Below are 24,747 nucleotides of genomic sequence, written 5' to 3' on the forward strand. Positions count from 1 at the left end.
AGGTTAAGTGGCTTGCCCAAGGCCACACAGCTAGGTAATTATTAAGTGTCTGAGACCGGATTTGAACCCAGGTACTCCTGACTCCAAGGCTGGTGCTTTATCCACTACGCCACCTAGCTGCCCACTTAGCATTACTTTTCAATGATTTTACTTATTCTCCTTGCAATTTATTTTACACAAAACAAAATTTGTATTCTTTAGAGCAGATTTTGTAAGTTGCAGAAATATTTTATTTTGATCTTTCTTTTAAACCTCTAGTATTTTCTTTTAAAAATCTTTGACCCTAAGATGCGGAAAATATTAGACAATATTAACTAAGGCACAGTTGCAGATTTAATATAGCCTTTTTTGGCTATATGTATATTTCTTGGAAGTTGTATAGTATGCTTTAATTGTTTATATAGATTTTTTAAGTATTACCTAAAAAGAAATTGTACTCTTAACTATAGTTTGTCACATTGTTTATTTTTACAAAAAACTTGGATATTTTCTATAGAAAGTCTTATGAAGTTATATTAGGTCTCATTCTTTTTCTTATATGCATGGGTATTTCCAAGATTGAAGCCTTATTTTTTAATAAGAGCCTTTCATTTATAAATCTATTGGGTTCCCCCACCCTCCACTTGAAGTTAGAGTTGAAATTAACATTTAAGTTCTGCTTTAAAAATTAGATGACAGCAAGAATGTCAAGTTAAAAAATGTAATTTGTTAAGCAACTCTTTACAGTCTCAGCTGTGTTGACTTATTTTTTCCTTAACTGATTTAATATTTTTGGATGTTTATGTAGATATACATAACTTAGGAGAAATTATAAGTGAACTATAATTATATATATTTATATTTGAAATCTGAAATAGTTTTAAAATTTATGTGTTTAATATAGCTATCTTTGCATCTGGTCTTTTGTGCTTCAGATTTTGAAAACTGCATCTGTTTTCCTCAGGGTAAAGTGAATGTTTACAATATTTTCAGACCTCAAAGATCTTTTCTACAGTTAACTGAAATGAAATTTACACATTAGTTTGCAATTTGTTAGTTTCTTGTTTAGTTTTTTTAAATTTCTTTCAATGATTTGAATTGATTTAATTGAATGTTTAAACCTTTTGACGTGGTCTCATTTTCAATTTTCTATTAATAACTCTACTCTTCTTGAATATAGTAACTAATTCTATCTCCTTGTAAATTATTGATTTCAAAAGACTTCTTCTAAAAAACTGCCTTTCAAAAGTGCTAGTGTTAAAAAAGATTTTTTTTTGTAGAAGTTGAGTTACTTTGCCTTCATTTAGGACCTAAGCTGTTATGCTAAGCTCTTATTTTATGAAGACAGTTTTCTAGATTTCTAAGCTTTGTGGCTCATATCATTCAATCTCTTACCATATTATATGACTGAGACACTTTACAAATTGGTCGACATTCCACTTTTATTTTCATCTCATTTTTGTGAAAGAAAATACTCAAGTATATGAAATTTTGAGTTATCAGACAGGAAAGTAAAAAGATAAAGTCTCTCAGTTGCTAGAGCCTTCCTTTCTGGAAATGGCTTTATATTTATCTTGTATATATTTGTCTATGTACCTACCATTTACTATGTGTAGAATGTAAGCTCCTTGAGGGGCAGGGATTGTTTCGCTGTTTTTCTCTGTATAACAAACATTTAGCATAGCACATACCACAAAATAGGCATTAAGTGCTTATTATTTGTATGAAAGGAGCATTTTCTATTACTACCAAACCTTTTTAGTGTAGTATTTTCAAGGATAAAGGGTCCAGGTTGAACTTATCATTGAAAAAATAATTAACTGAGTCTTCTTATCTTGGACCTTGAATTATTTGTTTATTTAATGAAACTCAATATAGTTATGTATTAAATAAAATTTCTTAACTATCTACTGTTCTTGTCACTAGAGGAGTTAGAAAACTGAAATACTACTATCCTTATGCTCATTGCAATCTAATAGGATAAGATACAAAGACAGAATTCTAATATGTAATACATTCTAGAGTATAAGAGCTTTGCAAGATAATATACTGTGTTAGATTATTTATTGTGGGGCTATGGAACTCATTTAAACTGAAGAACAATCAAAAAACCATTAACATGGGTGTATAAAAAAAGAAAAATGATTTTATTTATCTTCATTTAAATTCTTGAATTCAAATACAGAACATACATTTACATATATTTCTTTTTTTAAACAGAGTAATGCCATTAAAGTGAGAAATATCTCTGACAACAAAATTTTTAAGATTGTTTTTAAGCCCTATAATCTTTAAAAAATTTTTTTATTTTCCCATTAATTGTAAGACTATAAAATTCTTACTTGATAACTGTTACTTCTCAAGAGTCATAGTTCTGCATTTTAAATGATGCTTGATTTTATACTTTTTGGAAGGAGAATATTTTTCTATTATTTAATTTAAATGCATCTTATAATTCTTATCACTTCAGTATTCCTTAATAATATTTACTTTAATTTAAACTGCATTTTCAATTAATGAAGAAATTAGTGCATTTTGTCTCTAAGACTTTAGTTTTCATAATATTGTGACAACATAGGGTCCTCTGGGTGTTTATTTTTTTGGCGATTATGATAAGCAGAAAATATTGAACCCAAAATATAGTTAAATTAAACACAATGAAATTTCTGCTAAGCACTTAATAGAGAGAAATCTTGACAAAAACAACTGAGGGAATGAAACCTTATTCTTCTAAGTTTTTTCATGTAAATTGGCTTGTACAGCACAAAAGTCTGAATAATACTTTCTGAAAGTTGAAATTATAAATAAATATTTTTTCATTACTGATTTTTCTATTTTGATTACAAAGTTGTTCTAATAGAAAAATATTCATATTTTTGTAAAAAAATTTTAACAGTCACACAGAGTGACCTTAATTTTTGGATACTAATGTTGTCTCCTTCATTTTATCTATTCTTTTTAAAAAAAAAACAAGTTCTTTGGGGGGCTGTTAGGTGGTACAGTGGTTAGAGGATTGACCCTGGAGTCTGGTGGACCTGAGTTCAAATTTGACCTCAAACACTTAATAATTACCTGTGTGACCTTGGGCAAGTCCCACTGACTTGCAAAAACAAACCAAAAAAACCTTTTTAAATTACTTGATCCCAGATGTGACTTTACGAGGGAGAATGTATTGTCCTTCACCTTGCGCTGTCCAGTATCTAAACCATACCATGTAAAATTTTTGTATGTGTATATATACAGATATATGTATGTTTCTGTATATGTGTGTATTGCATGCACATATGTGTTTGCTTTTAACTTATTAAGTTAAAATTTCATGAAATTAAGAATCTGACCACATTCTTTTCACTACAGTCTGAAAAGTGGTTAATGAGATTGATATTTTACTTCTTACCATTGGCTTTTTATGAATGCTCAAGACAATGTGAATTAAATGCTCTTTTTAACCAACTGGTAAACTCATAAGAATTTCTTTTAAATATGTTCTACTACTTCCTTAAGATCAAAATATCATTCATATTTCATTCATTCATAAAAATATTTATCCAGGAGAGGGAGGCAAAGAATAGACATCATTATATTATGAATGGTACATGTGCTTCTGAGATAGCCTAACATAATATGCAAATTTTGAAGGAAATAAATGGGAGATCCATGCAAGAAAATGCTCTATCAGAAATGTATTTACTTGAAAAAGTTAATCGAGCTAATAAATCAACTGTAGCAATAATATTGTCATTGTAGCAATAATACTTTGCTGTTAAATATTTTGGATTTTTTAGATAGACCTGTTTAACTAGTCTTTCTTACTAAGAACCAACAAAATTAGATATATTGTTTACCCTTTAGGGATATTCCCCCCAGAATAAACTTAGGAGAAATTTTAGTCATGGAGTCTATGTGACTGATGTATTGTTAGTCAGAAAGCCTGAATGGAATTGGTAACATTTTTTTTCATTACATTACTATGTAGAACCCAGAAAGAAAGAAAGCAGTATTTCTTTATCTAAGAATTTCATTTTATATTGTGTGTCCTAGTTAAAACTCTTTAAAATAGTTCAGACATTTAATTTTGTAGTAATTGTTTTTTCCAAATCAAAATTTTGGAATGTTAGTTGGAATTGTTTTTTTAAAAAATACATCACCCACATCTTTGGAAGAATAAAATAGAATCAAGCAACAATCACTGAGAGACTTTGGGTCAAAAAACTCTTGTTGACTAAAATATCCACTGTTACTGCTTTCCAGTCTCCTCTTTTCTTTACCTGTAGTACTGTAACTTTCTATAGTAACTTTGATGCTACATAAAATCTAATTTTATTTCAAAGTGAGTGTGTTATAGGAAGGTAAGATTTTGAAATATTTTTTTAGCCAGTGCAAACCTGAAAGTTCTTTTATAGTGGCAGATTAGACTGCTTTGGAAAGCAGATTTTGCTTTTCAGCTCTTGGTTGTCTTTATCATAGACCTCCTTTCTTCTTGTTCATAGAACTTTCTCATTATGGTTTGCCCATCCAGTTTATTTACTCAACTCCATAAATATTGGGATAAGCTAGTACATAGAAAATATGATTCTTTCTACAATGATGAAGCAAAATTCATTTGCAGAAATTCCATTGCAGAGATGCTATCCATTCTATTACAGTAAATACTTTATTAAAACTTAGGGAATTTATTTATTTTTATAGCTTGTCTAACTCCAGTGTACAATTACAAAGTGGGTAAAGTTTAACTTTGCTCTGTCACCCCCAAATCCTGAACATTAAAAAGCCTTATACTATCCCCATGACAACTTAGGTATTTCACTGGAATATTAACTGAGAAGGTTTCATTTGGTAGAATCCTGTGGGTCTTCCCCCCCCTTTTTTGCAAGGCAAATAGGGTTAAGTGGCTTGCCCAAGGCCACACAGCTAGGTAATTATCAAGTGTCTGAGACCGGATTTGAACCCAGGTACTCCTGACTCCAGGGCCAGTGCTTTATCCACTGTGCCACCTAGCTACCCCTCGTTCTCTCTTTCTAACCTCTTCCTGTTAAAGCTTGTCCATTGGGTTTCTTATACTTCATGTCTCTGCTCTTGGCTGTCCATTGCTTTGAAAGGATCTTTTAAATCATTTTAGAGCTAGTAAGAGTATTGTGAGACCATTCTTGAATAATCTATGAGAACAAATCTTGAATATTTTAATTTTAAGGAATCAAATGCACAGGCTGCTGAAGGATTTTATATTCTGGTTGTTGGTGAAGTGCTCTATGTTGAAGATGACCTATTCTGCTTACATGTAGAATTGACTCTCTTATTCAGTCTTTAATCAAATAACATAATTCTACTTGGAATGTCTTTCCCAAAATTTTTTACATATATTATTTCTCTTTTCTTTGAGTTGAACTTGGAATCAAACATCATTACATTATTCTTTTTCTAGATCTATTGACCAGTTTACCAGGTGATGGCTAATCTGTGAATAACTCCTGGCACTAATCTTTACTTGCTTTTGAATTAGAAGATGAGGATAATACAAAAGTTTATTAGTCAGTATTTTCAAAAGGAGCCTTTTAAACACAAATCACTGTGCCTGCTGTAATCTTAATGAATCCCTATTCTGTGACTCTTCATATATACTAAATTTTTAGTATAGTGGAAAGTTTAGTTTAAATCAAAAGTTCACTCTTAAGTCTTTTATCTTTCATTACATTTTATCCAGTTTGCCCCCTCCCCCCCCAAAAAAAAGGAAAAGAAAAATTTTTTGAGTCATATGGAGAAACAGGAGAGTGAATATCATTCTCAACTGTTTGCTATCTTGAATTAACTAAGTTGATTGCTTTCTCTTCCCAAAGTCCATAGTGCTATTCGAAATGAGATATAATTCCTTACTTGTATGTCTCTTTGTGCCTTTTGAATATAAAACAAGATACTTAGCTGTTATTAACCTAGCCTATTTCTTGTAAAAGAGACAGGTACATATGAAGTTCAGTAGCCTTGGATTTTTTTTTCCTTTAATAATAGTTGAGTACAACTAATTTTGTGAGAAACAAATGTGCATGAAATCAAGATTCCTTGTTCTTTAACTGAATTCAATAGTCATCAAAATTGGTGCTCCTCAGAAACATGCTTTTCAACTTTTTCTTCCTACGCCACAGTTCATCTTCTAAAAATATCTCTCTTCACTTCATAAATTTAAATGTGAATTTAATTCTTATGATAAAAAAACACAATTTAAGGAATTGTGAATATATTTTAAACTCAAGCCCCCATATGGTCAGTTCAACAAAACATAAAAATGGGTCTGCAGAATTGGGAGTGATAATGAACAATGTCATAATTACATTAACAGAATGTGACTTTTTTGTGTGAGCTTTTCTGTCGTCATTAAACTTGTTCACCTTCTCTGAAACTCTCCATGCTGCATGCTAGCACGGAGCAGCCGTATCCCCCGACCCAGCATGAGTCAGGGGTGCAGCCGCGATACCAGCCGTGAGAGCAGCCGAGATACAAGCCCTGCTCGGGGCTTCCCTCCACTGGGTGAGTACATGTAGGCACGGACATTATTAAGGCAGATGAGTCCTTGCTCCTGATTCTGATTGCCTAATCAAGATGTTCCTGCGTGGATTGACCTTGCTTTCCCTCGTCTTCTCCCTGTGATCCTTTCTTCTCTTCTTTCCTCTTCCTTGATTTCCCCTTTGTCCTCCTCTGCATGCTTGAATTTTTGACAACTTCTAATTTTCATGGTTCAAGAAGAAAAAACACCACTTCAATATATTTTGTCATTAACTACTAGTTACCACCAACTAAGCTCATTTGTATGGGCTCAGAAAAAATTCAGCAGAAATGATTTGCTTAAAAATTTAGTTAAAAATTCATTTGAAGCATTGATATTCAGCATTCTTGAGATTCATAACTCTAAAATTTGGAAATTAATTTGTAAATTTCCTTGAATTTCATATGGACTGCCATTTCTTAAAACTACTGTTGAAACAAAGGGAAAAAAGAATTGCTGCTGCTTTATCACTTAGAAGACAAATGTTGCTCTTGGGTAAAGGAGAAAGAACTTAAATGTCATGAAAAAGCAGAGGTGTCAATCATTATTTTGCCATTTCAACAGATGTTTTCTTCAAAGGTAGAGGCCTTGTAAGAGATTTGAAATCAACTTCCCACCATCAGCTTTAAATATATAGCATGAACATACAACTTGGTAATGGTTTACTGTGCTTAAACAGGTTGATCCTGATTGTGAATGTAAGATCCTATCTCCTTCCATAGTTTACTGTGACTCTTTTTAAGATTATAATCCTTGACTATTCTGAATCAACGACTCAGATAAGGAATATAGTTGATCTTGAGGATTTCTTTCTATACCATTTCCTATCAATTTTTATGGTTTAGTCATTTTCTGGCTTCAGAAGAAAGAAGAGCACAAAGGTATCTTCTGCAGTTACTCTTGATTTCCTTAAGTTTGTTTGCAAGCCATCTCCATTTTATTCTTAATTATATAAAAACTGAGCTATCTTTGTTTCATATGGGGGATTTATTTAAAGTATCTTAAGACAGGAATGTTTCATAGGAATTTGGAATTATTTAGCATTTTGAAAGGTTAAAGTGCAATATGTTGAAGAAAATAAATTTTATGAATATGAAGGACAATACTGAACCAGTGTACCACAATGCCCATTTTTGAAATTAAATAATAAGAGTTGTTCTGGGCAATAAAGATAGTTTATAATTTGTAATGGTCTCATTGTGTAATGTGTAATTAAATGAAATAGGAAATGATTTATAAGATTAAAAATATAATTTTACAGTCTGCCTTTTCCTCAGAAGCTTATAATGTATATGTCTGCTGAAAATACTTTCTCCTTTCAATAACTAATTTCTGTCCTTACCCCTTCAACCCTAGAGCAGTAGTGGCGAACCAATCAGGAAATCATATTTTAGGGTCTTCATCACTCTTCTAGCCACACCATTTATTTTAACCTTTGTATAGTATGTAAGGTTCTGTGAATGTAAAATGTCAAAACTCCTACTTCAGATTGATCATTTTATTCCAATAATAAGATAGCTTAATGGAAGATGATACACTCTGCCATGTCAGATCAACATTATGAATGTGAGCACTCTTTAGTGAATCTTCAATGTTCACCAGGTATACAATAGCTGGATTTTTCTGAGCAATTCCAACAGAAACAGTATTAATATTTTTTTCTGAATGAACTGGTGGTTTTTCCTTTAAACTTGAGGCTGTATCCCTACTTCTCCCCATTTTCTCACCCCCCACAGTCCTGTCACATAGAAAATTTCCTGTTAAAATGTACAAAAATGTAGTTAGTTGAGATAAAACAGTTGGTTTCTTCTTTCCCCAGCACTCCTTTCTTTCTCAGTTTGATATTCTTTGGGGTTAGTGTTGTGTGGATACAGCCTTTGTATATAGCATGTGGTGGATAGATCAGGAACAATGTATATGTGAGGTCAGAATTGGGCCTTGAGCTTTTGGTGATATTCTATGTTTGTGTTTTACTTGTTCCATCCAAATAGAGATGTTTGATCATTTTGATATGGTGAGGATACAGAATGATCTTAAACCACTTTTGGTTTAGGATTCTCCTGTGACAGAAAATAAGTATCCAAATAAGTAACCCTTTGTTTTTTCCTAATGACCAATGAAATCAAAGTAAGAAGACTCCTTGTACAGGGTGTCATTTGTCTTGCATGGGCAATTTGGGGTTTTTCTTCTGAGCTAAGTTTTATGTATTTCTTTTCTGATAAATTTATTCCTATGAAATAGCATGTGAATGTAGTTCCATTTACTGGACCTTGCAGATGGTGGATACTTTGCTTGTAGAATACCCTCTACTTCATTTAGTGGATATCATAAACCATTCTTACCTTTTGGCTATAGTCCACTGCATCTTAAAGCAAGTCATGATAAAATTAGGATTATTTGATATTAGTTTGCACAACTATACAAGTACAAAAAAGAAGCGTAAATCAGTGGATCTTATTTGTACTTCTTAAAAATACATTTTATTATTCATGGATTAACTTCAAGAGTAATTGGTTCTAAGAGTCAGTTGAGTGCTTCACTAAGTGAGAGTAAGTACATTGAACATGTACTTCAGTATACTGCTAACTCAAAATGCTATGTGAGCAGGTTTTTTCAGACTAAGTGACTATTTACTAAAAGTTGAACATCTTAATCTGGAAATTTTGCCTCTTCTTGTAGACCTGTAGAGAAACTACAACTCCATCATTGTCTAAAATGTTAATTTTAGTTAAAAAATTATGATATCTTTGATTCATAATCATCACTGTTCAGTCTGTGAGACAGTTACTTAAAGCCTCATCTTCTTGGGTCAGCTAAGTGTCACAGTGGATAGAGCACTGGCCCTGGATTCAGGAGGACCTGAGTTCAAATTCTATCTCAGACACATAATAATTACCTAGCCATGTGACCTTGGGCAAATCACTTAACCCCATTGCCTTGCAAAAAAAAGAAAGAAAAGAAAAAAAGACTCCTTTTTAAAAGGTCAGTACTTGACATTGCAGAATTAATTTGCTTTACTACTATTTCTTAGAGAGGATCTTCTGAAAAGAAAATGTCAATAAGTTTTTGATCATACTGCCTTTGTTAATAATTGATGTTTTTCCAGTATAAATATTTTATAATATTTGGCTTGTCATTTGAAGCAGAGTTCATAACAAGAGTTTAATATGATGCTGTAAAATTAATTGATAAATCTGATAGGAATAAATGCATATTAACAAAGAATAATCAAAATTGGAGGAAAACTGAACATACTACTCTTTTGTTATTAAAATTAAGGATTTCATATTCATAAATTATTGCACTCTTTTCAAGAGGCAATATTGTGTAGTGAATGGTAGGAAGACCTTGATGTCAAGGAAAAAACTGATTTAAGTCTTGGCTTCTAACATACTAGCTTGAGGAACCACAGCAAAGTTAGTTTACCTTGCTATGCCCCAGGTAGTTCTCTGAAACTTAAGTGACTGACCAGTTGCCAAGTCAGGTCCATTCCAACAAAAGAAAAGTGATTTCTCAAACCATGATCAAAATGGATGCTGAATACCAATTGACATTTAAAACAGTTATTTGATGAAGTCTCTTTTTACATGAAAGGGAAATTCTTTTCTTCAGATAGATGAAGATTAATTTATTGCTAATAAATACCTGGCCTTTAGTTATTATTGCATCTAAAGCAAATTGGAACTAACAAGTCAAGCTTCTGCATTGGGGGAGAGGAAACAGTTTTCACCACAAAAGTTTTTGTTGATCCATAATATTTCTTAGTTTTAGTTTATGACCCTTTTATTTTTAACAATATTCAGTATTGCTCCATTCCAGGAAAACAGAAGGATTTGGATAGGGGCCTTTGTTGTGATCATTATGAAAAACATGGGGAAAATTTTATTCAAATATGTGATTGTGCTTTTTTTTCCCTTCTTTGCATTTTTGAACGAATACATTATTACAATTTTGTTTTTGGTGCATGGTTTCATATGCCTAGTAAATCAATCAAATATATCTGCAGGCTGAGTCTATAATTCATTCTTTTGCTCTGTCACTTTGGGATTTAGATCAACTTTCTGAATCCCAGTATTCTTTACTTCAGTGTTTCATATTTCCATAATGGCTGATGTAAATTTTGTGAAACAAACATAAACTTGGAGTCTCTGATTTTGGCTGAAATACACCCAAGTTGGAACTCCTTGAAGAATGCCTTTGTCATGCCTTGTGTGTTTGATTAACTGTGTTTAAGAAACTATATGGAGGTTTGAGAGACTGGTGGTTGTTCATTCATATCCAACATCCATTTCTTTTTGCAAGAAGATATGCCAGTGTTAATAGTGGTCATATGCATTCCCTTTGGGCTGTGGCATTTTCTGTCTTGAGTACTTCTGTGTTAATCCTGTGGGTGTTGCCATTCCTTTTACCTGCAGCCTCTCGACGTCATTCCAGGTCCACTAGTGCTCTCTCCACTGCTGAATCTGTTGGGCAGTCAGGTGAACAAGTGCTAACTGCATGACTTGGCTTCTTCATACATTCTAGTTTTATGCCCATTTTAACATTTGCTTTCATCAATGTCAGCTAGCACTCGGCATGTCTGTACTTCATTTTTTTTTTTAATGTGCTTTTCTGTTTTAAGTTGTCGAATGTTTATAGTTCTGTTTGTAGACCTTAGATGCATTGTATCCAGTTGTACAATATCAGTTCTGCAATACTTTTCCTCATTTTAGGAAAATATCTACACCTCTCCCTCAAGGATATTAACTAAAAATTCACTCCCCTTTAGTTTTCCTGTATCCACAATTTCAAGGAGAGTTTATACATACAAGTTACCCAAAAAGGTTTTTGTAGCTCTCATTTCTTGATTCCATATAGAGTGGTGAATTTTCATTAGTAGTTTTACTGTTTTTAAAGCTTAAAAAGCATTTTCAGTTAACTACTGAATTACCTTGATTCCCCTATTTATTGCTTATGCACCAACATATATACCTAAATTATAAAAAAAATTGCTTTTGAGAGTTGCATGAAAATTTTAAAGTTTTAGACAGATGGACAATGTCACTCTTATCCTGCAATTATTGGCACTTCTGGTCTATTGGTTTGTTTAATTTTTTTTTTAATTTAAAAATCCTTTAGCACATCTTTTCATAATTAGCCTGGGGTCTAAAATAAAAAGCTTCGTCCTTCTTCAAAAATCATTTTGATATTCAAATAGCCATTTTCATGAAGATTTAGTCCATAAATAATAAGCAGCTTGCAAATATAAATGTCAGTCATAGGTAAAAAAAATTCCTTATTTGCTGACTTTTGGTCGATCTTAGTAATAGAATTAGTCGATAAAGTGTTTTATGATATGAAACCTAAGTTTGTTTTCCCTCCCACACTTTTAATGAAACTTGAAACAGTTAGAGTCCCATATCTTAAGCATTGGTTAGTTCTGGCTGGTTTCTTCAGCCTTTGAACATGGAAAACCTGGAAAGTAAGGCCTTTCCTTTTGTTTTTCACTTTCTATCATACTCTGATTCATTGATTGCTTGATGGATTGATCAGGTGGATGTCATAATTATCCTTATCCACCTCTTAAGAAAATAGCATTGCACAATAGAATATCAATATCAGAAGTTTGTGAGTGAATATTCTAGTTCAGTAAAAGTAAAAACCCTAATTGTTTTTCTTAGGTTCACTGAGAATCATTTTTCCCTTCCCCATTTAAAATATAAATAGGCCTATAATAAATGCCAAATACTACTGAATTATTTTGTGTTTCAAAGCTGTATGCAGCTGGGAAGCACCATGTATTTATATTAAATATCTATATTTGAAAAATAAGAATATTCCTGGAACAGGATTTGCTGGCATGAAACCTCTTTAGGATTTAGTTGGGTTATTTTTAAGCTGGGTTTTTTTTTTTTTTTTTTGCTATGGCAGGTATTTTATAAATTGCTTAAAAGGAATTTATTCCATTCTGTTATTCATAAAGTCCCCCCCCCACCATCTACCCTTTTTTAACATAGCAAGGTACTGATTTAAAAGGGGATTTTGCTGTCATGTAAAAAGTCTAATATTTGTTCAAAGTTCTATCAAGCTAAAGCAATTTTATACTGTTATACTTTGTGATATAGTGGGCAAAGTTATTTGAGTGCCCTCATCAAATTGCCTTTTGAAATATTATGTGTGTGTGTATATATATATATATATATATATATATATTATATATATATGATCAATAAGTGTGTTAAAAAAGGGGATAGTGAACATAAATTTTATTTCCTTTTAAAAATCCATGATTGTATAACTTCTCTAGTAGTGTTTAAGATTATTTTTCTTTATGTGCTCTCACAAATTAAGTTGGAAAACATTTAAAATGGTCTCTAATTTTATTTAAATAAAATATATAAATGAAACTTTTCAGTAACTCCTTAATTTAAAAATTAACAAGACTAGGCAGTTTATCAATACATGAAATTTTAAAGTATGATATCTCCCATTGCTAAGATCAACTGATGTAATAAAGACGTTATCTTCCCCTTGACATAGAATGTTGATGATATTGTTAATATAAATTATTCATTAAATAGTGAAAACAATTTAAATATTGACCTTGTCTCTTACAACTTCTTCATAATAAAATTAAATTGAAATACCATTGTATAAAACTCAACTATATTGTTAATTTCTATGTCTAATGCCATAAGCTCCATTATTTTATTGTTGAATTATTTTCAGCTGATTTCATGGGTACAGTCACTTTAAAAAAAAGAAAAAAGAAAAGCTGTTGACTTCATTTTCCATGAATAGTTGAAACTTCAATTTAAATGTTTTTAAATCAAATTCCTTGATCTTTCTCAGGTAGTCTTTTATACCTGTCTCTAATGAAATGCAGAGTTCAAAAAAATCATACTTGAGGTGAAATTAAAACTGCAAGTTAGCTGAGTAATGAGATTTTTTTCTTTTGGGTTTGTTTTTAATTTTGTTTGTCCTTTATAGTGGAATTGGGTATTTTGGTATGGTTTTTCACAAAGGGAAAAAAATCTCTGATCAGTTTGCTGGATTTCTTGGTGTAGAACAGCGTGAGTACACTCTGGTGTACCATAAGCCAATTCAGCAAACATCATTTGAGGATTTATTATGCAAAAGGCACAGTGCCAGGTCTGAAGAGAAACACAGTTCATGCCTTTAAGGAGCTAGCATTCTAATAAATGGGATAAGATAAACACACAAATTAGGTATGATATAAATTAAGGACAAAGGAGAGGTCACTTTCAGGCCAGACTGAAGAAAGTGGCATAAGGACCTAGCTGAATGAAAAGAACAATTTCAATAGGCAACAAGTATCTGCAAATAATTCAGTCTAGCAATAGGGAATGACTGGAGTAGGTAAACAACTTGGGTGTGAGGAGTCATGAGAAGTGACAGAACATATGCAGTCCTGTTGGCATAAGCATAAAACACCTGAAGAGGATGATAGGATTGTAGCTTAAAGTTGGAAGGAACTTCAGTGATCATCAGGCTTGATGTAAGATTTTATAGATGAAGAAACTGAGATCCTGACAAGGTCAAATCCAGGCCCCTAAGAAGTGCTCTTCTTATCATTCCACAATGAAATAAGATTTAAAAGGTGGTTTTGCACCAGGTAATGTCAAGGAGTTATTTTTTGTCCCCTATTTAGGGAATGGGGATTAACTAGAATATTTAACAGAGAATTACATATGGTCACTTCTAGTATAATAAGCTTTTAGAAAATTATTTTGGCATTTGGTGAAAGGATTGAGGTGAGGAAAGAAATAATATTTCTTAGACATGGTGCTGGCAATGTGAACAGGAGATTCAAGAAATGGTATAGAGGTAGAATGAATACAACATTGCAATTGATTGGATAAGGAGAGTAAGGGAGAGATCAAAGTGAAGGATGACTTCAAGCTTTAGAGCCTATATGACTGGGAAGAGGAGGAGGAGGATGTTTTCAATAGAGGAGGAAAATAACAATTTTAAGAAAGTGATGAGGTCAATTTGGGTTAATTGGAGTGTGATAGAATATTCAGTAGGCATTTGTTAGTGGATCATTGAAGATGAGGCTTGCATTTGAGTCATCTGTACAGAGGTGATGAGTGATGGTATTCTAGAATGTGAGATCTTGGAGAATAGAGTATAGAGAAGAGAGAAGAAAGCATAGAGCAGAACCTTGAGAGATAACCCTAATTAGGTTTAAAGAGGTAGAACACTAGCAGTCAGAAGATTGAGAAAATAGGGAAGCAAGATAAAACTGTCACAAAAACCCAAGATTGGAGAGAATAACAAGAATAAGAAAGTGTTCAACAGCGTGAAATGTTGCAGAAAGACAGTTTTAGAACTGAGAAAATATCTTTGTACTTTGACCATTGGGTTTTTTTTAAGAGCATGGAAAATGACAGATTCTATAGAAGGATTAGGACAGATTTTTAAATGAGCTTAGGTGAGGAAGCATGATGAAAAATGGAGGTAGTAGTGTAAGTGAAGGGATAGTGGATTTAGCAAGTTCTATAAAAGGTACTTTTATTATAGGAGGAACTTAATTGTTCTTGTGGGCAGAAGAAAAAGAATAATAGAGAAAGGTAAATTGTAGATAAGAAAGTGGGATAGTTAGGGAATTAGTCTAAGAAATAAAGTCCCAGAGGAGGCAAAGGAGAGTGGGAATTAATACTATAAGGGACTTGACACTACTAGATTTGTTCAATATTAATGAGTTTGATTAATACCCATTAGGTAACAAGGACTATAAGGGGAATTTGTTAATCTGTGAATCTTAAAATTGAACAGTAGTTCCAAATAACAAGCCCTCCCACCCCCACCCTTGATCCTTCAGGTAAAGTTAAATAGTTTAAAATATTTGTAAAATTCCAACCTCCCTTCCACAATCTAAGTAAAGTCTTCCCAAATTTTCCAGTAACAAAATATACATTTAGATACCAATTCATTTTAACCATCATTTAAGAGACAAGTTGCCACATGTAGTTAAATTTGACAGTTGGTAGGACTCTCCAGGCCCCATTTCTGGGAAAGGCTTTTTTGCCTTCAAGTAATTCAGAAGAAATTTGAATTAACTGAACAGATTTGTTTTGCTTTTGTTTTTTGTTTGTTTGTTTGTTTTGTTTTTTTGCATAGATCGGTTTGGTCTTGGGCAGCCGGGAAGGATGCCTGGTTCTGTCAATGCTATGCGAGTTTTAAGTACAAGCACAGATCTGGAAGCAGCTGTTGCAGATGCCCTGGTAAGAGGGATAGTGGACACTATACTATATACTAAGTGACCAGGTGTCACTTTTGATTGTTCAGGCATATGTTCTTTTTTTTTCATTTGCAGATGATACCAGTATTGATAGCTCAAATATGTAAACTTGTATGTAGCATTTTTAAATTGCGCCCGTTGAACAAGTATGCAAATTTTTATTGTAGATTTCTTTTTCTCTTACTTTACATCTCTGTACTTAGGCATTGATAAAAAGTGATCTGCTAGAAGTTAATAGGATTGGGTAATTCTTTGCTGCTTTCCTGCCCAGCCAGTGGAGGTTTGATGACATCGTGCTCCTAGGAGAAGGGTTGTTAGTTTTTTCTTTACCTTTTTATATCCCTAACACACCTTCAGTTTTTGTTTTTGTTTTTGTTTTTTGCCTCTGCTATATTGCTCCATTTTCAGTCATGAGCAGAATTTTTGGCATGGTCTAAACATAGTGCATTAATAGATACTTGATCCTGTTGCCCACTCTTGTTAATGTGGGAAATTCTGCATTGATACCCTCACTTAATTTCACATAATTTTTATTTTTCAAAAATGGTATTATGAAAAGGGATCTCAGTATACTGTGGGAACAAATTAAATATTTTTATTAAAGAATAGAAACACAAAATATTTTTTAAAAATCTTAAGGTAAAGGAGAGAGAAAAACTTGAGAAATCTTTTAATCTGTAATTTAAAGAACACATGGAATCCATTTGCTGTCAGATTGGTTTTAAAAGACTCATTTCATCCAGGAATAACACTCTGCTGTATATTCTGGTTCATGTGCTCAGCATTTGAAATAGACTTTTTTTAAAGAGCCATCTGATTTCAAACTTTGTTTTTTTTCCCCTTTTTCACATTGTTTTAAAAACTGCAATTTTTAATCCAACCATATGATTATGCAATCCAAATTTCACTGCTACACAGCAAGTCCAAATTTATCTCTTTAGATTTTACCTTTTCATTTGTTCTTATTTAATCTAGCCTCTCTGCAAACAAGTAGTTTACAACTTGAATAATGCCTTCCTTGTAGGGAAGGATTGCAAGGCCAGCTTTTATTTAGCAGTCTTGCATCTATCGAAAGGCAGGTTTTCTGGCAAATGCTAGAAATGAAAGAGATTGCTCTAAAGATGGCTTTATCCCAGGAGTCAAGAATTGGAACAGAATGCCACAAAATTGGTTCCTGGTCCAAGTTAGGAGCTTTTGGACTCTATCCTTATTTATTCTGAGATTCTGGGGGAAAGTTGAGGCATGGGGGAGGGGGGGTAGTGAAGGGACATTAGAAAAACTCCTTAAATGAACTTCCTGTGACAGAGGGGTGGTGGCCTTACTCCCTCTAAAGAGTTTCCAAAGGGATTATCTACAAAGTTCTGAGAACCTGAATCAGACTTGAGAGATGCAGCCACAACTTCATTTTACTTGAGTTTTCCATAGAACTCTTTATCTTCCAGCAGGCTAGAACTATAAATCAGATTCTGAATGTAATACCTCTCTGAGCTCTATCTTTTCTTTTGGATGTCCAAACTAATTGATGTCTCAATGTATCCTGTTTCAAAGGAGGAAAAGGCCATAAGCATGGTATAGGACTCTTAACTAATATAACTTTCTTACCATGGCAACATGGTATTATACCATGGTGTGTGTGTGTGTGTGTGTGTGTGTGTGTGTGTGTGTGTGTGTGTGTGTGTGTGTGTATACATACACTATGCAGGTTAAACTGTTAAACACTAGATAAAATCATTTTTAATATTAATTTTGGGATGTAGATTAAGTATTTATTTTGGGCAGTGGGAAGTCTTGGAAGAGGGCATAGGACTAGTAAAAAATGCCATTTTGAAACCATTTTTGTTATTATTTGCTTGATTTACAACACCTGCTGACCTGTGTTTTTTGATTTGCTAAAATACATTTTGCTGTACATTTTTGTTGCAAAAAGAACCCCTACATAAGCTTCTGACATAATTCTCTATGCTTTTTCCCCATCCTTCAATATTTTCCTGCCTACAGCTATTAGGAGACTCCAGGAGCAAGGTACCAGTGCTTTGTTGACTTTTCTGTTTGGTTGATTACTTTGTTTTGTTTTGGTTTTTTTAGCCTTTTTTTTCAGTTGCAAGAATTTAAAATTCTGGGATTGTTAAAAGGAAAGAAAAAAAATTCAATGTGAGCATACTTGTTATAAATGTGTGATTTTGTAATGATTTGAGTGTTTATCACTTGTAATTCATATATTTTTGTTTTAGCATTTATTCTTACTTGCAACTGTTGGTAGTTAGTTTTTGTGTATTAACCTATTGCTTGCTATGCTTGTGTCATTATCTCACAAACATAATCTTGTATTTGTCATACTTTAATATTTTACTTGATGTAAAAACCATGTTTTCAGATGATTAGTACTTGGAAATTTCAGGTTAAAATCATTCATTTTGTTCCCTTTAAAGATAATTTATATCTTATCACAATTTGGCTGAGTATGTTACATGCTATATTGTATAATATATAGCCTTGAATATTAACTAAAATTCCAGAAGAATCATGAAACAAAGAATTTTTTAATAAATCTTTCCCACTCTTGCAGAATTTAATTGGATAAATCCTTTATATTATAGTGGGCACACATAATGTAGAAGTCTTTTGAGATAATTTATGAGACCACTTTCCACTTAAAATTTCCATAGCAATCTCAAGAATCCTTGTGAAGATGGAATAGTTAAATATATTTTTCTACAGACTATGCCATCATATATAATATTTCACCATTTATTGCCTGAAAGTATAGTTATTCTGTTTTACTGAAGGAAAATTTTACTACTTTTATTTTCTAATCTTTTGGCAGTAGAGGAAAATAGCAATATATTTTCCCTGCTTATTCTTCTTTTGGTGTGGAACTGAATTTTGTTTTATTTCACTTAATATGCTACTCACATTCCCACTCAAAACCTTAATCTCTTTTCTCAATCTTCATCAATCCTATCTTATCTGGCTTTTGACAGAAAAAGCCAGTGAGGAGAAGATATGAACCATATGGGATGTATTCTGATGATGATGCTAACAGTGATGCATCAAGCGTTTGCTCTGAGCGTTCCTATGGCTCCAGAAATGGTGGAATTCCTCACTACCTACGACAAACTGAAGATGTAGCAGAGGTTCTAAATCACTGTGCTAGTTCAAACTGGTCTGAAAGAAAAGAAGGACTTCTTGGACTACAGAATTTACTAAAGAGCCAAAGAACACTAAGGTAAGTGTGGGAACTGTGCCACAATAGTTAAGGATTCAAATAAATGTAATTAATGGGATATTCAGTTTTGAGGATTGGTGATTTTATTAGTATGAATATTTCCTGCTTCAGTGTAATCACATTATATGCCTTTGTGGAAGTATGATTTGGTACATGAGCATTATTTGATCATATTTCTTTTATCTCCTCCAAACTTATTTTAACTGATCCTTTAGTAATACCAGTGTTATATTCTCAGACCCACTTCAGTTTGTTTAGGACTTGACAGAACTTGTATACTCTTATTACAACCTTCAAGTTTTAAAACAGATATACTTTTTTTTCTAATTTGAAATGATACTCTTATGTATTCGAATTTTTTTTGATGAAATCTTGTTTTGATTTGTATTCAAGAGGGGAAAGCTTATTGACACTGTTCAGGGTTTATCAAATTAGTATATATTCCATATGAGTTTGGGGTTCATCATATTGAAAAGTTGCCCAGATTAATTCAAACCAAGTGTCACACACACATTAGGCTGCTTATATTATAATGTCATTGTTCTTAATGAAATGTTTGAAATCATAGTTGGTTTTTATGATTGTAGCGATAGTGACACACCAGCATGGGAGCAATATGGATCCAAATCAGTGTGTGAACCAAATTTTTAGAAATATTGTAGGTTTAATCTTTGCTTTGACATGGGATCTAATAAAGGTCCCTTATGATTAGTCTGTATTAAAAATATAGACAGAACATTAGCAGTTTCTTTCAGTTGTTTATTGACCTAAGACATATATATTCCAGGAAAGGAAGGAAAACACTTCATTTATGTCGAGTATTAGGTTACATGGAGGCATTGAGGCTGAACTTTTATTTAAAAGGAACAATGAAATCTTCAAAATTTATTACTTAATTTATTATGTGTGCTTCAGGGTTTATTTATTTTTTTAATAGGGTATCCATTGTTTTGAGAGAGTTTACTCTCTTGGATTTTTTTTTCACTTTATTTTTCCCCAGTTACAAGCAAAAACAAGTTTTAACATTTTTGCAAGATGGGGCGGGGGGGGGGGTTAACAAGTGACTTACCTGAGGTCACACAGCTAGATAATTACTAAGTGTCTGAGGTCAGATTTGAACTCGGCCCTCCTGACTCCTAGACCAATTCTCTAACCACTGCACCACCTAGCTACCCCCACATTGATTTTTTTTTTAAACTTTGAGTCCCAAATTCTCTCCCTTCTTTCCATCTCAAACCCCTCATTGTTTATTATCAATTGGGGAATGGCTTTTATTTTTTATAAATTTTCCTCAGTTCTCAATGTTTGAAAAATGAGATATTTATCAGAGAAACTTTTTTCAGTATTCCCCACAGTTACTATTGCTAACTATATTTCCCTCATCCTATTCTTACCACCCCCATTTATTCTATTCTCTTTGCTTTTATTTTGTCCCTCCTCAAAAGTATTTTCCATCTGACTTCCACAGTCTTCCTCCCACTTTCTCCCATTCCCTTCCCCCTCCTTCTTTCCTCTACAGTAAGATAGATTTCTATACCCAGTTGAGGGTGTGTTATTTCCTCTTGAGACAATTTCAGTGAGAGTAAGGCTACTCCTCCCTTTCCCACTTCATTACAAAAACTTTTTCTTACCTCTTTTATTTGAAATAACAACTCATTCTACCTCCCCCTTTCTCTCAGTACATTCCTCTCTCATTCCTTAAACCACAGTTTTTTTTTAATATATTATCCCTTCATATTCAACTCCCACCTGTTCCCTGTCTATATATGTTTCTTCTAACTGTCCTAATAAATGAAAAAGTTCATATGAGTTATCAGAATTATCTTCACATGCAGGAATATAAACAGTTTGGCATCATTAAGTTCCTTATAATTTGCTTTTCATGTTTACCTTTTAGCCTTCACTTTAGCCTCATATTTGCAGATCAGATTTTCTAGTCTTTTCATCAGAAAAGTTTGATTCCTATTTCACTGTATATCTATCTTTTCCTCTGAAAAAGAGTGTGATCTGTTTTTTCTAGATAGTCAATTCTTTATTGTAACCTAAGCTCTTTTACCTTATTGAATATCTTGTAAAAGCTGCTAAATCTTGTGTTATCCTGACTAGCTTAATGATATTTGAATTGTTTCTTTCTGGCTGCTTGTAATATTTTCTCCTTGACTTGGGAGTTCTGAAATTTGACTATAATATTCCTGGCAGTTCTCATTCTGGGATCTCTTTGAGGAGGTAATAAGTAAATTTTTTCAATTTCTATTTTTACCCTCTACTTCTATAATATCAGGGAAGTTTTCCTTGATAATTTCTTGAAAGATTATGTCTTAGCTCTTTTTTTGATAGCTCAATAATTTTTATTTTATTTTATTTTTGTGCACGGCAGTGAGGTTAAGTGACTTGCCCAAGGTCACACAGCTAGGTAATTATTGTATCTGTGGTCACATTTGAACTCAGGTCCTCCTGACTCCAGGGCTAGAACGGAGATTCACTAAGTCATTTAGCTGCCCCAATAATTTCTTAAATTATCTTTTCTCAATCTATTTTCCAGTCAGCTGTTTTTCTAATGAGCTATTTCACATTCTCTTCTAGTTTTTCATTCTTTTGGTTTTGTTTTATTGTTTCTTGATTTCCCACAGTCATCAGGTCCCTTTTACTCAATTCTATATCTTAAAGAGTTATTTTCTTAAGTGAGCTTTTTTTTTAATCTCCTTTTTCATTTGGCCAGTTCTTCTTTTTAAAGCATTCTTCTCCTCATTGACTTTTTGGACCTCTTTCTACATTTTGCCCATTCTGATTTTTAAGATGTTATTTTCTTCAGTATTTTTTTGTGTGTCCTTCACTAAGCTACTGTGGCTTAGGTTTCATGATTTTTCCACATCATTTTCATTTATCTTGCCAATTTTTCCTCTACCTTCCTTGATTTTCAAAAATCTTTGTGAGCTCTTGCAAGGCCTGAGACCAATTCTTATTTTTCTTGAAGGCTTTGAATATAGGATTTTGTTATCCTCCTGATGATCAAAGTAGCTGTCTGTAGTCAGATTTTTTTTGCTTCTGTATGGTCATTTTCCCAACTTGTGACTTGATTTTAACTCTTTTGTTAAGATGGAGCTTCTGCTATCAGGGTAGAGGGTGTACTGTCTGAGACTTTTTATAGTTTTTGGCAGCTGTTTTCAGAGATCCTTCTAGGGATCTGCAAGTTTTCAGTTTTTCCAAGGTCTTCTGATCTAAGGAGAGGTTTGTACTACTCTCCTGACCTGTGCTCTGGTCTGTGGATGACCACAAGCACTCCCCTGCCCCTTTGGGGAGGGTCTCTGCTCCGCTATAGCAGATGGGAGCCAGACTGTGACCTGGATGTGAGTATGGGCAAAGCAACAGAGTCCTGCCTTAGGGATAGTGGAGAGACCTCTAAAGTCGAGGAAGACAAGACCCCTTTACTGTTCATGGACTGGGGGCTCTGTAAGCAGCTACTGCTGATGATCTAGTGCCTCCTGAGGCCTGTTCCTGGTGTGCTGGGGCTGTGTCTGTGCTGCTGAGACCTGTGCAGGACTCTGCTTCTCTCTCTCTCAGGTATGGCAGACTTTTCCTGCTGACCTACCCAGTTCTAGCTGGGGAAGGTTTGCCCCAAATTGGCTGGTGCTGCTCTACACTCCTCTTTCACTCCAGGGCAGTACTCTGTTTGGCAGTATTGTTTCAAAATTCTGGCTTTTTGAGGGTTCTACCATTTTAGAATTTTTAGAGTCATTATTTAAAGATATTTTGGAGTAGTTTGGTAGAAAGCTCAGGCGAGTCCCTGCCTCTACTCTTGCCATCTTGACCCTGCCTCCTCTCTTGGATCTTTGAGTAGGTATAGCCTTATCAGTATAGACCCCTGTAACAAACTTCTAGACATGGTCCAAGACTTCTTTAATAAATTTGGGCACATCATTTCATTTTGTGACATACTGTTTCCCATCATACCTGTTCCAAGGGGATAAATAATATTGTGCTGTAAGTGAAGAACTCTGCTCAAGGGGCAAAGTATTGTGTCAAGGAGGAAAGAAATGTTATAGTAGGCTGCACAACCTACGATAATATTGTAGTAAAAAAAAAAAACCAAGGAAGTTGAACAACATGATCTCTTAATATTTTTCCTGTCTTAGCTTCCAGGGAATTTATAAAAAGAGGGCTAGGCCTCACTCACACAGTCACAAACTACTCAGTATCTGCCATGTCTTATACAGGATACAAAAGAAATAAGTATCATAAAATTGGAAAGTATTTCTAAGATGATATAAATGAAGTGTGTGATAGATTATATGGTTAAATTATTTTAGAAAAGGTACTGTTGGAAAAACTCTTATAGCAAAGAACCTGCCTAATATAGAAGTTCACTCTTCTGTTAGCTATTCTTGCCAAAGTTAACTTTTTCCCCATCACTTCCAGGAATGAGAAACTCTACCTTATAAGGTAATCCATTCAATTTTTTTTTTAGATTTTTCAAGGCAGTGGGGTTAAGTGGCTTGCCCAAGGTCACACAGCTAGGTAATTATCTAGTGTTTGAGGTCGGATTTGAACCCAGGTACTCCCAACTCCAAGGCCAATGCTCTATTCACTGAGCCACCTAGCTGCCCCCCATTCAATTTTTTTTTTTTTTTAGATTTTGCAAGGCCACCTAGCCACCCCCAAAGAGGACAGACTGGCTCTGGGACAGGAGGCTGCAGCCAGCTGCGGGCGAGGGGCGCACCAGGGGCTCCAGGGCGGGCGGCGTGAGGACTCACACCTGGGAGCCTAGAGATAAGCAAAGCGGCCGTAGGCAGGAGGAGCCTCTGCCCACTCAGCCACCGAGCAGAAAGCCTCGGTTTTTTTAAATGTTGAAATCCTGTTTTGATTGAGCATACAAATCCCCACTAGCTTTTTTCTTTTATTTTATTATTTTTTAGCATCTTTCCTTTTTTCAATTTTAAGTTCCAAATTTTCTCTCCCTCACTCTTCTCCCACCCACCAAGAAAGCAAGCAAATTGTGAACTCATACACATTCCCATTTTAACCATATTTCAAAAAAAAGCAGGAAAAATAAAGAAAAAATTATACTTTATTCTGTATTCAGAGTTCTCCAGTTCTCTCTCTAGAGGGGCATACTATTTTTTTTTTTCTTGGCTTCTTTTTTGGTTTTGCCTTTTTTTTACAAGGCAGTGGGGATAAGTGACTTGACCAAAGTCATCCTGCTAAGTAATTATTAAGTGTCTGAAGCTGAATTTGAACTGAGGTCAGGACCAGTGCTCTATTCACTGAGCCGCCTAACTGCCCCTGGTTAGTATTTTTCATCATGAGTCCTTTGAAATTGTTTTAGATCATTATATTCATTATATTCCTTATATTATATGGCCATAATTACAACTTTGTGTTTACCATGCAATCTGATGTCCCAGTTCTTCTCACTTCATATAGGTCTTGCTGTGTTTTTTGAAATCATCTTCCTCATCATTTCCCACAGCACAATAGTGCTCCATCACAATCACATGCTACAAATTGTTCAGCTGTCTCTCAATTGATGAGTTTATAATTCTTTGCCATCATGAAAAGATGCTGTACTGCTATAAATGTTTTCTTATGCTTTGTAATTGTATTGCAGTTTTTGTAGTCTTACACTTAGTTCCAAATTATTCTCCAGAAAGTTTGGAACAGTTTACTACTCTACCAGCAGTTCATGTCTGTATCTATTTTTTCCTCATCCCCACTAACATTTGTCATTTCTTTTTATTGTTGTTGTTGTTTTTGTTTTTTGCAAGG

General features: G+C 33.6%; 1 protein-coding gene across 5 annotated transcripts in view; it reads left to right on the forward strand.

Annotated features, from left to right (window-relative positions):
• The window catches only part of CLASP1 (cytoplasmic linker associated protein 1), a 379,426-nt gene that overhangs the window by 252,601 nt on the left and 102,078 nt on the right, over nucleotides 1-24,747 (forward strand). For 4 of the 5 annotated variants that reach the window (XM_074214965.1, XM_074214964.1, XM_074214967.1 and 1 more), the window contains 3 exons: nucleotides 15,638-15,741; nucleotides 17,757-17,780; nucleotides 18,740-18,984. In XM_074214965.1, coding sequence (XP_074071066.1) covers nucleotides 15,638-15,741; nucleotides 17,757-17,780; nucleotides 18,740-18,984 — 373 coding nt within the window. Of the gene's footprint in view, nucleotides 1-6,390; nucleotides 6,499-15,637; nucleotides 15,742-17,756; nucleotides 17,781-18,739; nucleotides 18,985-24,747 lie in introns of all 5 variants that reach the window. The other variant, XM_074214968.1, reaches the window with a different exon arrangement.

The sequence above is a fragment of the Macrotis lagotis genome, chromosome 1 (genome assembly GCF_037893015.1).
Source record: "Macrotis lagotis isolate mMagLag1 chromosome 1, bilby.v1.9.chrom.fasta, whole genome shotgun sequence".
Taxonomy (NCBI): Eukaryota; Metazoa; Chordata; class Mammalia; order Peramelemorphia; family Peramelidae; genus Macrotis; species Macrotis lagotis.